This window comes from Oryza glaberrima, chromosome 2, assembly GCF_000147395.1.
Source record: "Oryza glaberrima chromosome 2, OglaRS2, whole genome shotgun sequence".
Classification (NCBI taxonomy): domain Eukaryota; kingdom Viridiplantae; phylum Streptophyta; class Magnoliopsida; order Poales; family Poaceae; genus Oryza; species Oryza glaberrima.
Genome location: NC_068327.1, coordinates 19,775,195 through 19,791,159, shown reverse-complemented (window position 1 = coordinate 19,791,159; position 15,965 = coordinate 19,775,195). Strand labels below are relative to the sequence as shown.

At 42.7% G+C, this 15,965-nt stretch overlaps 1 protein-coding gene across 1 annotated transcript; it reads left to right on the top strand.

Annotated features, from left to right (window-relative positions):
• The first annotated feature begins 11,366 nt into the window (after nt 1-11,366).
• LOC127761044 (uncharacterized) lies at nt 11,367-14,807 on the top strand. Its single transcript, XM_052285251.1, has 7 exons — nt 11,367-12,428; nt 12,545-12,635; nt 12,947-13,104; nt 13,215-13,266; nt 13,392-13,483; nt 13,593-13,686; nt 14,338-14,807. The coding sequence occupies exons 1-7, from the start codon at nt 11,367-11,369 to the stop codon at nt 14,805-14,807; spliced, it is 2,019 nt and encodes a 672-aa protein (XP_052141211.1).
• Nucleotides 14,808-15,965: the final 1,158 nt, after the last annotated feature.

The following is a 15,965-nucleotide window of genomic DNA, read 5'->3' as shown; positions in this document are numbered from 1 at the left end:
TGACAGCAGACTTAAAAAATATGTGTGGGACCCATTAGTCATTCACAAAAAAAAATGTGGGCCCACTGACATGTGGGGGCCACATATCAGTCCTCTTCCTTCTTCCTCCTCCTCCTCTCCCTTCTCTCTCTTTCTCTCCCCTTCTCTCCCATGCTATGCATAGGCGCTCCGCCCTGTAGCTCACACAACGGCGCCACCGCTTGCGCACGGTCGCGACACGCCACTGCCTCAGCGCAGGCGACCAGCAACTACTGCCCAAGCCGCATCCGGTCAGCTCCTCCTCCTCTGCCACCGCAGCTGTCACCATCAACCAGACAACATCGACGGCGGCCTGCGTCGGCGGCCATGATGGGTCGATGGCTGATACATCAAGCTGAAGCCATCATGGTGGCCTTGCAGACCCTTGGAGACGAGCTCTACATGTCTACCTCATTGCCATCAAACGTTGCCTCGTCCTGGAGGCTGAGGCTCTGCATCTGTTGCGCGGTGTTGTTGATGTGGTTGGTGCGGTTGCAGGAGATGTGCGGCCAGGCGGCGTTGGGGTCCCATCCCAGATGAGGAGCTCGCCAGCCGGACGGCAGCGCCGCGCGCGAGGAGGAGGTTGCCGGCCGTCTGCATGCTAGGGAGGTAGTCGTCGGCCATCCGCGCGGGGGGAGGAGGTCGGCGGCCATCCGCGCGGGGGGAGGAGCGGCACGCGTGGACGCGCGGAGGCCGCCGCTGCTCGTTCTCATCGCCCGCCGCAGGCCAAAGGGGAAGAAGGAGAGAGAGAGGGAGGAGGAAGAAGGAAGAGGACTGACATGTGGGCCCCATTTTGTCTGAATGACTAATGGTCCCATAAATATTTTTTTAATTCTGCTGCCACGTAAATGCTACGCCAACACCACGTGGAACGAAGACTCAGTCAATATCGCCACGTCAACAAAACTACCCTCCAAAACCATTGAGGGAGTCAAATTACACCGGTTTTAGAAGTTTGGGGGTCGAGATATCCGGTTTTATAGTTTAGGGTTATGGATTAGATTTCCATCACATTTGAGAGTCAACTTATTCCGGATAAACACACACCGACACACACGCAGAAATAAGCCGATCAGCGGCAGATAGGGCAGGTACTAGCAAGTGTTGCCTTTTGAGGCCCACATGCACAAGTTCATGGGTTTCGTCGCCATGTTGTTGCGTTTTAAGCCCATTTTGTACCTTGATGGCCTTTAACTAGTCGGACCGAGCTAGTGCATCATTGTTAAAAGGAGGAATAAGTTCACCAGCATCCCTCAACTTTACGTTGAGTTTGTGTGACATCCCTAATCCCCAGTATCAGAAATCTTCACCCCTAAACTATATAAAACCGTGAAATTTATGTCCCATGGTATTATAGATGTTTGGTTTCGCTGACGCGGCATTCTAGTCAACAAAAAGAATAGAAAAAAAATATGTGTGCCCACATGACAGCGGCCCTCTTCTTTCTTCTCTTTTCTTCCCAAGCCACACGGCCAGCCGGAGAGGGTGGGAGAGGCAACCGACGGGAGATGGGCGAGGGGAGAGGCGGTCGGCGTGACATTGGCGATGGGCCATTGCATGGGCTACTGCTGCAGGCGGTGTGCTGGATCTATGGCTGGCGACGCCTCCTCTACTCCCAAGAGCGGGGGTCGCTGAATCCGCACGCCGGCAGCACCCGCCCCCTAAGCTGCTGCCGCTCGCGAGGGCGGGGGAGCTGGATCTGTCCGCCCCAAGGCCGCCTCCACCTCCACCTCTACCACCGTGACCGGCTGCTACGAGCACAGACAAGGTGATGTAGGTGGCGATAAGCGATGGTGTTAGCAGAGTAGAGGTCCTGGCTCCCACCAGTGATGGGGATGAAGACGGCGGCATCTGAGTTGAGGTGGCCACCTGGGACAGGTACGACTACGCAGTCGAAGAGAATGTCGAGGTCGAGGTCGTCGTGATAGTCCTCTTCACCATCGTGGTTGTTGGGGACGACGACGTCGTGGCCGCAGGATCCCTCCTCTTGGCCGCTGCTGGGGATGTGGCGGTGGCTGTTGTCGATGTAGTGCCCCTCATCCTGCGCAAACCTGTCCTCCACCATGCTGCTGGTTGGAAGAGTACCAAAACCAGCCGCAGCAAGGGTCTGGTCGCGCCGGTGCTGGCATTAGAGCCCGACCTGAGTCCAAGGTAGGCTTGCCGGCTGCCCCTCTCCCGCCGGCTACCGCCCTCTCCCTCGAGGCTTGGGAAGAAAAGAGAATAAAGAAAAGGGCGCTGACATGTGAGCCTCACATTGTTTTAATTTCTTTTGCTAACTAGGATGCCACATCAATGAAACCAGACATATATATTGCTATAGCACCTAGATTGTACGGTTTTGTATAGTTTACGATGAAGATTTATGGTATTGGAAATAAGGGGTGACAAACAAACTCGATGTAAAGTTTAGGAACCGCAGGTGAACTTATTCCTTAAAAGAAAAAAATTTTTGGGCTTCAGTTCCAATTGACCAGCTCACACCTTCCATGTTTTCCGTCGACCCACACGGTTTAAATTAAATTAAGGGACTACCTATATGGGTGTCGTTCTATAAATTGTTAACTAAAAAACGCTAAAAAACTGTCGATGTAACTAGGATGTAACATCGTAGTTACACTGTAACTACACATTCTAAGCAGAAGTACAATGTAATTGTATATTTGGATATGGTTAAATTCTTATATTTGAGTAATTGTATATTTGGATATGGTTAAATTCTTACATTTGAATTATTATGGTGTTAAATTAGGTATAAATATAGATTGTATGTTGAAATAGAAGAGAATGAGAAACGAGGGCTGAGAAATGAACGCCTTTGGTGCCAGCTTGTAAAGGGTCATAGGTGCCGGTTTTTCATGCAACACTAATTCAACAATGCGTACCGGCACCAATGATAAATTTAGAATCAGCACCTTTATGTTCCAGGAGCCTTAAAAAAGGCCGACTCTCAACCAGCTCGAATTGAGTCGATTCATTGAACCCTCATGTCCTTAAGATGTCATATCCCCCAAAATGATGCCTCAGATCCCTGAAATAAAGATGAATACATGAACAACCATCAATATTCTATATAGGACTTTGTATATGGTGAGCCCGCCTAGCCATAATACATAAGTATAAGGTATCTCATATCTAGAACATTGACACAATCAATCCTTTGTTTTAAAGTGCTTCATAATTATTTCCCATATATAGGATTTAAATCCTTTACAACTTTTATGTTTTTCTGTTTTGTTCTAGAAGGGACCTAAGTAGTAGCATGCCATGCATGGGACCAACTGAATTACTAGTAGACCAAGAAGAAACAAAGCTTCTGTACTCCTTTTTGCCTTTGCCACAACCACAAAGACGGCCGTTTTCGTTTTTAGGCTGACCGAATTGGCTTTTTGGAAGCTTGATAGGGTTTCAGATTGCTAGCTAGTGCTGCATTTAGATAGGGGAGGAGAAATTGCAGTGTGTAGAGTAGTAGTAGATAGGAACAATTGTACTAGTACATGTTAAATTGGTCCTAGATTGTTCGTTTTTCTCCCTGGAGTGGTAGGGATGCTGAGATTTTGGGGGCATATGCTTTTGGAATGGCTGGAATGGAAGGGATGAAGTGTGTCTGCTAGCTGCTGCCACCCATCTTCTCTACTGTGATGTGAAGACAAACTAACAAAAGGGCTAAAGGCATAAAGATTACAGATATTTAACTAACTAATTAATTAAGTTTATTCTTTGTCAATTACTCACTTCGTTCTAAAATATAAGAATTTTTGTTATTTAAATTTTGTGTCACAATAAGCATTCAAGCACTGGCATCTTCAGTTTTTGTGTGTGTGTGTGTGGGGGGGGGGGGGGGGTTGTTATGCAAATAATAAAGAACATCTTGGTAAAATAACGATTTTGTAGGCCATAGTGCTGAAAATATACTGCATGCGACGATGTGGCAACCAAGCATTTTCCATAAATAGCCAATTATGTACAATTTAACTGTGACAAATTAAATGGGGACGGCCTATACAACTTTAGCAAGAAAATCCTCTCCCATCTCAATCTATTTTATCATCCCTCAAATAAAGATTATTCAACGGGCTAGATCAACTCTCAAACACTGATACACATATATAAAGAGAGAAAACCTAATCCTCTTGTTTTCCCACATTCCAGTCACATCACCCAATCCCCGCTGCCCAGCCCCTTCTATGCGCCTCCTTCCTCAGCACCGATAGCCAACGCCGGCAATGCCGGGCTCCCCAAACCGTCACTACCGCCACCCACCAAAACCTTTTGTCGCTCCCTGGTGCCGGTATCCTCTTCTCTGTAATCAACCACCCTTCTCCACAACCACGGTCATGAAGCTTCATCTTTTTCCGGTCTCTAGTAAGGTTCCCCAACATCGTCGATCTCTCCTACCTCCAGCAGCTCTCCTACTACCATCTAACCAGTTGGCCAAGATGCCTCTACTACTTGCACCATCCTCCACCGACTATGCTGCTTTGGCGGCACCACCGCTGGCTTGCTAACGACACCCCCTCCCCCCAACCCGTATTCACCGCTATCATTGGGATCTTCCCCCCTTGGCCCCAACCCCAACCCTAACCCCGGAAGCTAATGAGTGGATGGAGAAGATCCCATGCTCCATAAATTACAATATTGCTCTAATTTTTTTTTATCAAATGCCAATTAGCAAAATCTGATTTAAATATGTTACTACCCCTTATGGTTAGAAAAGTGAAGCCAGAACAATTGATCTGTTTTTCAAGGAAACAAACGTGTACATATATATATGGAATCAAGAGTGTCTTCAGAAAATTCTTTTTCCAAAACTGTGTGCAGAATGTATTCCCTACTATTTAATTGTATTTCTTCTGCAATCCATGTTGTTTGGCTACTATTAATTGGTCCATTCACTGAAGTAGATGCTTAATGCATTTATTGTTAGAATAAATTTCTATGGGGGGCATTAACATATTATGGCTATTATGACTAGTTGACCTAAAAACAAAGCGATCAACTAGAGTTGTATTGAGATCTAAGCATCTAATTAATTATATGGAAGCGTAGTTTTATATATGTGTAGAGACCGGATATTGGTTTCCTATTATGTGATGTGTTAGAATAGAAATCCAGCAACTTATTGGGGCACTCGCACCAATCCACTATGCCTCGTCAATAGTTTAAGAAATTAGGTGTGCCTAATGTTTTGGTGTTATTCAACTCATGATTATGGCTACAGATTTTGGCACGCTTTCGCATCTTAACTAACTTATAAGGTGGATTTATTATGACGTTTTAGTTCTTCATGTAAGATCCTAGGTTGATAATTCCGACATGCATGGTGCACTTAGCATCAGAGCCATCGTTTAAGGTATATTTCGCGGAATAAGTGAAAGGCATATTTGCAAATGAAAAGTAATTTGTGAATAAAACTTTTATATATGTGTTCTTAGCGATCTAAAAGCAAAGGCTGAAACATAAATTTCGATGAAAAAAAACTCAGAATCAGCTTCAAATTTAAGGTTGAAAATTTTAAATTTTGGCTGATAAGTATAAGAAAAACATAAGGCTGCATATTAGATGGAGCATGGAACACATATTTCTCTTGATATAGGTTTGTGATAAGGTTGGAGGTACTCTATATTAACTATTGCAATTAATTAGTTATATTTGTTGCCGGAACGAAACATGTGTTTGTACAAGTTAATATTCCAAGCTAGTCGTTCTTTTGTTGCATGCACACATAATCTTGTTTGACAAAATGAAAAGAGAGATCGAGACGAAGTAGCCTCAAATAAGGAAAAGAATTTGGCATTTGCAAGATCCTGTGCATCCATCCATTGTGCACTTCAAATTTACCGTGCGAATTAACCGTACGTCCAACACGACCCTGAAACTGTATAACAACTGTCAACTATTACCATAATAAATTCTCAGATCAATCAACGGTACATCGTATGTATGTACGACTTTACACGGCATAACTCTTTGCTAGTAGCTATAGTATACAGCGTGCGTCACTGGAGATGGCGTTTTGGAGTGATCTAGCTTAGGCCAGAGGCTGTCACCGTGGCAGACATGAAACAAAATATATGACTCACTTTTTTATTATTTTTTCTGGGAAAATAAACCACGATCACTTTGGTCGCCATCACGTACGTATACGCTCCGTATGTCATGCCAGCCAGAAGTTTTCTTGCTTATGAAACATGCATGCATCTTTAAATTTTATAAGAAATAGCAAAAATATCAGTGCGTTGCAACGAATAAAAACAATTTACATACTCCAATTATAATGACTTTCAAGTTTCAATGTTAGATTGTTAGATCATATATATCAGGCTCAAATCATAATTGTATTGGTACATATTGATTGAATATGGTGCTTCTGCATGGGGAAGCGATGCAGATGAGAAAAAAACATGTCCTAAGCGCACCAGCTGCATTCTCATGCATGCACGACGTATTACCGAGTCAGAATCGGATGGCTACATTATCATGCACGAACGACACGTCGCTTTATTGAGTCAGACGACTCGGACTCGGACGACGCTTTGCCTTGATATGCCAGTAAAGCGCTTGCGGCAGCCCCCTCTGCTCGAGGAATTTTTCCACTGCGTTCCCAAAAGATGTACAAATTTTCCCCAATTAGACCCTTAATAAGCATGTGAGAATTCGCAATGACACGTGAGAAGCTGAGATGACGTAGAAGCGATGTAACATGGACCTGTGAACAAGATTGAGGATGGAGATTGATGAGTTAAAAGTTTCTTAAGAAAACAATAACCACATTGCTCTGGTGGCTAGATGAGCGCAGCATGTAGCATGTACCCTAGGAGACCGGAGTTTGAATCCCACACACACATGCATGTATCCCTGATTTTTGCATAGTATATAGTCCACGTCACCGGTAGTTGGTTTTCCCAGTCTTTTTCTTGCCGATAGACAGTTTTTTTCCGGTCCAACAGTCATATCGCTAGTAGATGGTTTTTTTAGTTCGATCCGGGTTTTATATGTGTTTAACTCGGATGACGGACGAAAGCTAAGGTGAGTATGGAATCATCCTCAATTTTTATAATAGGTAAAGATTATTATTATTATTATTATTATTATTATTATTATTATTATTATTATTATTATTATTTGGATTGGGCTTCTTTTATTATTGGAGTCAACAAGTAACCGTCCATGCAGATATGAGGAGGTCACTGTTGGTGTCGTACATGTCGTCCATTCCAATTCTTTTATACACTTTAAATCCGTTACTGTATACATGAAAAATATAACTCTGACCATCGTCCTATGCTTTAGGCCATCAAATGATCTGAGCTTCACATTATATATGCTACTGTGTGCCCCCCCTCCATTTTTCTATATAGTGCTGGTTAGTACAATATTTTGAACCAAACCAATGTCACATATAAAAGAATAGAGGGAATATATACTAATTATTTAACGAAAAACATTATTATGTTAGCGGTTAACTCACTTGTTTCCCGTTATAACATGAAAAATTATTGTTATATCTATTGGAGATGGTAAGAATATTGTCTTGCACTCTTGGTGGTACGTAGAGTGAAATCATATTTGGCTGTTTCCTTTTATTGTCCTTTATTTATAAGATATGGAATGATATCTAACAATTGTATTGATAAATAGGAATAAAAGTTAGAAGAACAAGAGGTGGAGAAAAATATTTGTGTTGGAAACAAAATAGATCCTAGCTTCTTTCTTAATTTTTGCCACTGTTTGTTTGGTTTGTTGGCGGTTTTTTTTTTTGAAGTTGTGGGAATTTCAGACTTTCTAAACTAAGCCTTAAATATTTCGAGGTTACTAACCATGATGTTGAGTGAAACTTTATAGATCTATCCGTTTCAGATTAAAAAACAAAACGGACATATATAAAAATAAATATTATATGCCGTAATCATATTATGGCCCAATTAAACAATTCTTAAAATGATAGCTCAGGTTGCCTTAATTCGTTGTCCGTCCAGATGTATTGGTAAATTATGGCCCACCAATCTTTAGTATCAAGATGTCGTACAAGTCTTGTCCTTCGCTCAACTATAGCCAAGCTCCTATTTAATTTTCTAGTATCCGTTATGCTTCGCTCGCTTCTATCGAAGCTTCTATTTAATTGTGCATCCGTCATTGTGCTAAGCTTAGACCTACTCAAATTAGCTTTTTTAAATTTTGTGGCATATATCCGCAATGCTTCGCTCAGCCCTTTCTAGACACCTATTAATTTGCTCCCGCGCTTTTTTGAAATAGCAACTTTATATGGCTAGTACACAGAGAACTGTTTTTGCACCAAAATTATTGCAAAACAATGAAACTAGAAGTATGGTGATCATCCTCAGACTATCAATTTAGAATTGAATGCTACGACTACAACGTGATTGTACGGTAAGAAATTTCGATGAATAATTTCATTGTCTATTCTTTAGTTTCTGCATATATCGGTGTCAACCTATTTCAATGTGTTTGCTCTGAAAATTTTCCAACCGGTTTTTCCCGTTCCACATCTCCAAATCTGATGCTTAATTAGATTTGAAATTCCAATACACATTTTGAAGGCAAATTTTTGGTGAACCGACGATCGAGAACGACCATTATTCCTCGGAATCACTACGTACAGGTACGTTTTGATAGATTGGTTTGCTTCCTGGAACAAGAAATATAGTGGCTAGCTAGCTAGCTAGCTTTATGGATCGTTTACGAAATTCTTTGCTTTGCCGATGATTATTGTGCATCGCGTGTGGAGGGCTCCAGCCATACGAAAAGCCGGGCCCACATGCCAGCGGCGAACAGTGCAAAAAAAAAAATTGCAAACAACATCCCCCATCACATCACATGTACAGCAGCAAAGCATACGGTCAGTTTGCATGCTTATGCATGGGAAAGTCCAGAAAAAGACCACCTGGTGGAAGGGGGATACCGGGGCGCCGGGGCGTGCACGTCCACGTGGAGGGAGGAGGCGAGTGCCACCTGTCAGCGGCGGCAAAACCATGGCGGAATTGGCCCACAGGATGTGCAATACCGGGCGTGCGTGGGGGCGAGAGGGGCACCGGACACGACGTATTTAAGCGTCGGATTCGTCGGTCTCCTTCTTCTTCTTCTTCAGAGTCCACACCATTTCAGAGTTCAGAGTTCAGTTCAGTTCGCTGATCGACGCCAAGAACCCTCCTGACCACCGGGAAACCGACCTGAGAATTCTTCTTCTTCTAGCTGCTGTTTCTTGGCTCCGGAAGAGAACGATCATGAATGCCTCAGGTGAGCGATCTGCTGTTGGTTTGAGACTTTGAGCTAATAAGCTGTGGTGTTAGTTCTTCTTCTGCATCATTTCTGTCTGAATTTGTTTTGTTTTCTTTCTTTTTTTTTTTTTTGGTTCTCCTCTCGCTTCTTGGTGTGCTTAGCGATGGATAGAGTTGTGAGATGATCGTTGCATTTTTGGTCGTTCGAATGGAACAGTAGTAGTACTCTCTGAACAATTCAGTCTCTTTGATAAGAATTTCTGCTTCTTATGCTTGCTGTCTGCGACTCTCTATCTTGCGGTAGAAAACTAAGTGAATTCCTCAAGCTTATCTATGCTTGATTCTCTGTCGCTTGCATTAATGGAGGTTAATTTAATTTCCTCCCTCCAGCGCCGTACCAACAGATAAAAAAAAAAGATGGCGTCTTTTTGTTTTTACTGCCAGTACGGCCGCTGTACCTGCACGCCACATCAACGGTAACCGTCCGGTGAGAATAATGAGATCTTGCGGCGGCGGCGGCACACGCGTCGGCCGCCGACGAGCTCTGCACCGTGCAGCCGTCTCTCTCTCGTCTTCTTGTACTACCATGGATGATCACCTGCTGGCCTCTGCAGCTGTCGTAATTTCTTGGGACCCGCGCGTGGCATGGGCGTGTGTGTTCCTGTCGCCGGATTCCCGGTTTCCCGACGTGACGCCCTGGTTGCCGGCAAGAACTGCAAAGAAAGAAAAGTTGCATGTTTGCAGAAGGATCGGATGCCATCGATCGATCAATCCATCATCGGAAACTGATGAGGTCCAAGAAAAGGATCCGAGTACATTGCTGCTTTAGTGCTTTTAGTTTGTCTCTGCACATTCTCAAAAAAAAGATTTTTCTTTGCAGAGGTTAGTGGTTGGGATTATTTATTGGTGTTGTCTTGTTGGCAGGGTTGCTTTTGTTCCTTTCTTTTTCTTTTCTTTTTTTTTTTTTGTCCTCTGATCATCTAACTCTCACTGTCAACCATCCATGATGTGGGATGATTGGATTCACGCGCTTTATTGCTGGAGATGGCACAGTACGTATCTGCGCTTCTAGTGAAATACAGTAGTATACCATCACAATGAAAAGGAAGAATTCTAGTGCAATCTTTTTGTGTTTTGTTTCTCTTGTATCTTTTTTTTTTGTCAGTTAGCAGCGGCTGCACATTGTGAAACTCTTGTTTTGCTTCCCTTGATGAATCCTGCTACTGCCAGCGTGAGGCTGGCAACGGCTGGAGATGAGCAGTACAGCACGGCACGATCTGTGCAGTGCAGTGCAGCAGCAACTCCGGGCTTCAGAAACTGGCATCACTCTGTGCTAGCTTTTCTCGTCTCATCTGGATTGGAATTTTCTCTTCTCTTTAATCAAAGTGTTCTCCATTTGGTTCAAGACATCACGATCTCTATGTATAATTCGATACATGTTCGAAGTGTTGATGGGCTATTCGCCTATTCCGTTCTTCGTTATTTTCCTTCACTACTTACTCTAGTCTGTGCGTGTATATGTATTTCATTTGTAGTAGTTCAGTCGATCATGGGGGATGGATTCTAATAGCTCGAGTAGATGTCCACCCGTTTATTGTATGTCAATTAGATGGTTACGAAAAATTTTCAAAAAAATTGACAAGATAGATCAATATGTAATATATCACTCCACAAACATGCAAATTAAAATTCAACTTCTACAAGTTGTAACAAAACTAATAAATTTAACTGTAAATATACATATAGTAATTTGAGTTTTGTTTGTTATTTTTGTTACAATATGTAGAAGTTGAATTTTAACTTGTATGTTTGTGGATTGATACATTAGATATTGATCTATCTTATTCATATTTTTTTAATTTTTTTCATAACCATTTAGATGACATGCAATAAACGGGTGGACATCCACTCGAGCTGTTAAAATAGTTTCCCGTCGATCATGTTCTAATGTTTTTCCTTGTCTAATACTTTGTTGGCACTTACGTCGGATCATCAGTTGGGAATTCTTGAAGATACCAAAATGTACTTGTTCCTACTGACTGAGTAATTAAGGACGTCCATCCTACGATCTACGGCCTTGTTTGGCAGTTCTGCTTGGTTTGAAAGTAGCTGATGAACATGCCAAGATCAGACTATTCCGATGATGGAGAAGACGACGTCTTCTTCGACGCGTTTGACGATGACGACGACGACGACGATAACAACAGAAGCTCAACGGAGATTAGTACAAGTGAAGCTGGGTACGAGCTGTGGGCAGGTGAGCCGATGAGTGTCAGAGAAAGGAGACACAGATTCCTGAAAGGAATGGGGTTTCTTGAGCCCGGTCCTACCGGGACGGCCTTCCCCCAGTGGCTGGCAGAAATCGCAACAACGGATTGCTGCTCATTTCACGATTTCGAGGAGAGGATCAGTAGCATCTGCTCTTCCTTCCGTTCTTGCTTCTCTGACAGTATTTTGGCAGCAACAAACAATACTAATGATAGTGCTGATAACTGCACAAGGGATGTGGATTATAACAGTAGTGGAAGGAGAAGCACAACATCTCATGATCAAGGCCAGCACGATGTCCTCTCGGAGATTGTTGAGGAGGCTGGAACATCATCTGATGAAATGGTGACTCCAAATGCGCCTGAGATTGTGCCTGGATTCTCTAAACTTATGCGAAAAGTACTGCGCATTCGCTTCGGTCACGGCCCTAAGAGAAACGAATTCAAGAGCTTGTGGGAAATCTTCATGAGGAAGAAGGTTTCAGATAGAGTACTTTCCATGGATGATGTACATGTCCAACCAAGAGGATTGAACTCTGGCACATTGTACAGGACAAAAGTTCATCAGCAGAACAAGAAGTGGATGGACTTCACTGCCGTCTACATGTGCCAGGAGATCCAGGCACACGAGGGATTGATCAGGGTGATGAAGTTCAGTTCATCCGGGTGGCATCTAGCCAGTGGCGGCGAGGATTGCGTCGTGCGCGTTTGGCAGATCACAGAAGTTGAATCTTCGCCTGATTTGTACGGCAGAGATGTTCCTGAAGACATGAACAAGAAGAAGGACGTGAAAATTAAGCCCCTCGCGATCATACCAAAGAAGGTTTTCAGTATCACAGAGACACCTCTGCATGAGTTTCAAGGCCATACAAGTGATGTCCTGGATTTGGCATGGTCAAAGTCAGATGTAAGTCTTCTGTCTCATGTAGTTTGGATATTTAAATGATTGAAGTGTATTTTTTTTGTGAGAAGTGTAATGTTAAATTTGGTATGAACTGATCTAGTAGTATATACCTCCTGCAGTTTCTCTTGAGTTCATCGAAAGACACGACAATACGCATGTGGAAAGTTGGCTGTTATGACTGCCTTGCAGTATTCAGACATGGAGATTATGGTATGTGCAAACATCCCATAGCAGTTAACTATGGTGATGGAAATATCAAACAGGCTTTGTGCTTAAGCGTTTTTATTCAAAGCTCAAATTCTGGGAACGTGTTATTTTGCTAGCATTCTTTATTTTAAACTGGAAATACTTCTTTGTAATAATGAATGGTTTAGTCCATGGCTTATGAAGAGGCCGGAATAAATATATTCCTTTTCCTAAAAAAGTTAATTGCCCACAAAATATTTTTTTCTAATTTTTCTTTCCTTATGTAGTAGATTCAACTTAATGATGTTGACCTGATATTCTTTTCTTGTCAACAGTTACATGTGTTCAATTCAATCCAGTTGATGAAAGGTACTTCATCAGTGGCTCAATAGATGGCAAAGTTCGTGTTTGGGATGTTTCAGACAAGCGAGTAGTTGATTGGGATGACACAAAATACATCATAACAGCTATAAGTCACCGACCAGATGGAAAGGTTCATGCTTTATCAAAATGCTATTTTTTTTCAAAAATTGATTATCAAAATGTCATTGAATTTTATTTCCCAGTAACTAGCTGCTGATTCTTGCATTTTACCCTTGTCAGGGTTTCGTTGTCGGTTCTGTCAAAGGGAGATGCCGCTTCTATGATCAATCTGGTATATATGACTGCATTTTATTTTTATTTTTCTGATCCTTCAGATATTTCTCATTTTAAGGACAAGGAGGGAATAATGTTGTTATTAACTAAGCATTGTACATTATTTTTTTTCTTTCCCAATAGGTCTTTTCCCATTAGGTCGAAACATTGAAAGGAACAAACTGATGCGCATAAAGCGGAGACGGTGTGCTGCCAACAAGATTACCAATATTCAGGTTAGTTGCTTAAATTTTTTTTTCATCCCATGCATATATATATAGTTTATGGTTTTAGCCTGCTACACGAATACCGGCCAATTGATTATTATTGTCATCTCTCATGCAGTTCTCTCAGGGCCATCCATCTAGGATGATAATCACATCGAAAGATCACAAAATCCGAGTCTCTGAAGGTCATAAGATCACCCAAAAGTTTCAAGGTATAAAAGACTTCATTTCAGTCTCTTTCACCATTCTATTGTATGAAAACAAATCTCCTCAAAATTTCATAAGCGGTTTTCACTTGATATATATAGGCCCTGTTTGAGAGAGCTTTAAATTCTGAGAAGCAGCTGTTTGGTAGCCAGCTTCTGAGAATCTGGAAAAGCTCTGAAACCTAGCTTCTCCAGCTTCTGGCTTCTTAGTTCATTTTTTAGAATCTGTAACTACAGATTGTCTGTAACTACAGATTCTCAGAAGCTGTGGACTGTTTAGGGCAGCTTCTAGCAGAAGCAGCTGGGAGAAGCTCCCCCAAACAGGGCCATAGTACTCCATCCGTTTGAGTTTCAGATTATAAGTCGTTTTGATTTTGGTCAAAGTCAAATTACTTTAAGTTTGTCCTAGTTTAGAGACAAATATAATAATAATATTTACAACACCAAATTAGTTTCACTAAATCTATAATTGAATATATTTTCATAATATATTTTTACGTTTGGTTGAAAGTATTACTATTTTTTCTACAAACTTAATTAAACTTGGGGCAGTTTAACCTTGAGCAAAATCAAAGTGACTTATAATCTAGAACAGGGAGAGTATATGTCATCATGTTTTGGAATATTCAAAAAATCAAGCATTTATTATATTTCCAGGACAATGGAGGTCCAAGGTGTTGGTGCCTCCGTCGCTGACGCCCGACGGCAGGTACCTGATATCGGCGGGGAGGGACTACAAGATCCGCATCTGGAACTTCGACGGCGGCGGCAGGCGGCGGAGGGTGGTGAGCTCGCGCGAGCTCTTCTTCTCCGAGGGCGTCACGGCGGTGGCGCCGTGGGCGAGGGCGATGGGCGGCGGCGGCGGAGCGGACGCGCCGACGCTGTGCTACGACCGGGAGCGGTGCTCGTTCGGCACGTGGTTCGTCGTGCCCGACGGGGCGGCGGCGGCGGCGGCTACGACGTGGCCGGAGGAGAGGCTGCTGCCGTCGCTGAGGTACGTGAACTGCGCCGGGATGGACGACTGCCGGTCCCAGGTTCCGGCGGCGTGGAACATGGTGGTGGTGACCGGCAGCCGCGGCGGCGCCATCAGGGCCTTCCACAACTACGGCCTGCCGGTCAGGCTGTAGCCTGTAAGCCGGCGAGATGTCGCCATTGACTCTCAGCTGCTGCTGGCAGCTGGCAAGCTTGCTTGGCTAGTGATGAGCTATCGAGCTGCATGCATGCGTGCGTGGAGAATAGTAATTTTGGCAAAGTGCCAAAGCGGAATAGGTAGATTGGTAGTGGGGAAGAAGAGACTAGTATGAACTGTAAGAAGGAAAGGAATATGGTACTCCATAAAGTTAGAAATATTTCGCCAAAGTGAGGGAAGAAAGAAAGGGAGAATGGTTGTTTCTTGTTAAAGGAACTAGCAGGGTGGCCCGTGCAATTACGCGGCTAGTACCTAGATAAAATTTTCTAATCTTTTTACACATAATTTTCTTTAAGAACTATTAAATAATAATATCATTGTCTGAGGACTTTATAAAAGTTTAACCCCATGATCAACGAGTTTTTGTTGTCTTGCCAGGTTTTGTATTTATAATTTTTGAAAGTCCAATCAAATGTCGTCACCTTGCTCCTTTACTGTCCGCTTATTGCCTTCCCCTCTTTATTGTCATAGTAGTCTAGTCAACCACTATGAACCTACACCTTTATGACCTACCCACCACACTTACTCTTTATCGACATTGGGATTCTTAAAATTAAAATTAAACCTTATTATTCCCATGTTTTCAATTTTATAGTTTTTAAAAGTCATACCAACTGTCACCCTCTTTAGTCATTTGCCACGCTTTTACTTACTTGCTCAACCCGTCATAATTTATATTCATCATCCTTGATGTCTTTAAAAATTGGATCTTATTCTTTTTAGATTTTGTTGTCTCGCCGGATTCCATTTTAACAAGTTTTAGAAGTTCCGTGAAATGCCGCCACCCTCCTTTCCAACCTATCCGATGTTGTCTCTACTCTTTATTGTCATTAGGATTTTAAAAATCGAACTTGACTATCGTTGTGCTCTTTTTCACTTTCTAGAATTCCTATCAATCGCTGCGACCCTACTACTTTATGGTATGTCCGCTGCCCCAACTCTTTATTATTATTGGGATTCTAAAAATCAAACATATCTATCTTTGAGTTTCTATTTTATACTTTTTAGATGTCTTATCAGCTGCTGCCACCCTACTTCTTTATGGCCTGCCTGTTGCCCCCTTCTTTATTGTCATCTGTTACCCCTTGGTTCGCTC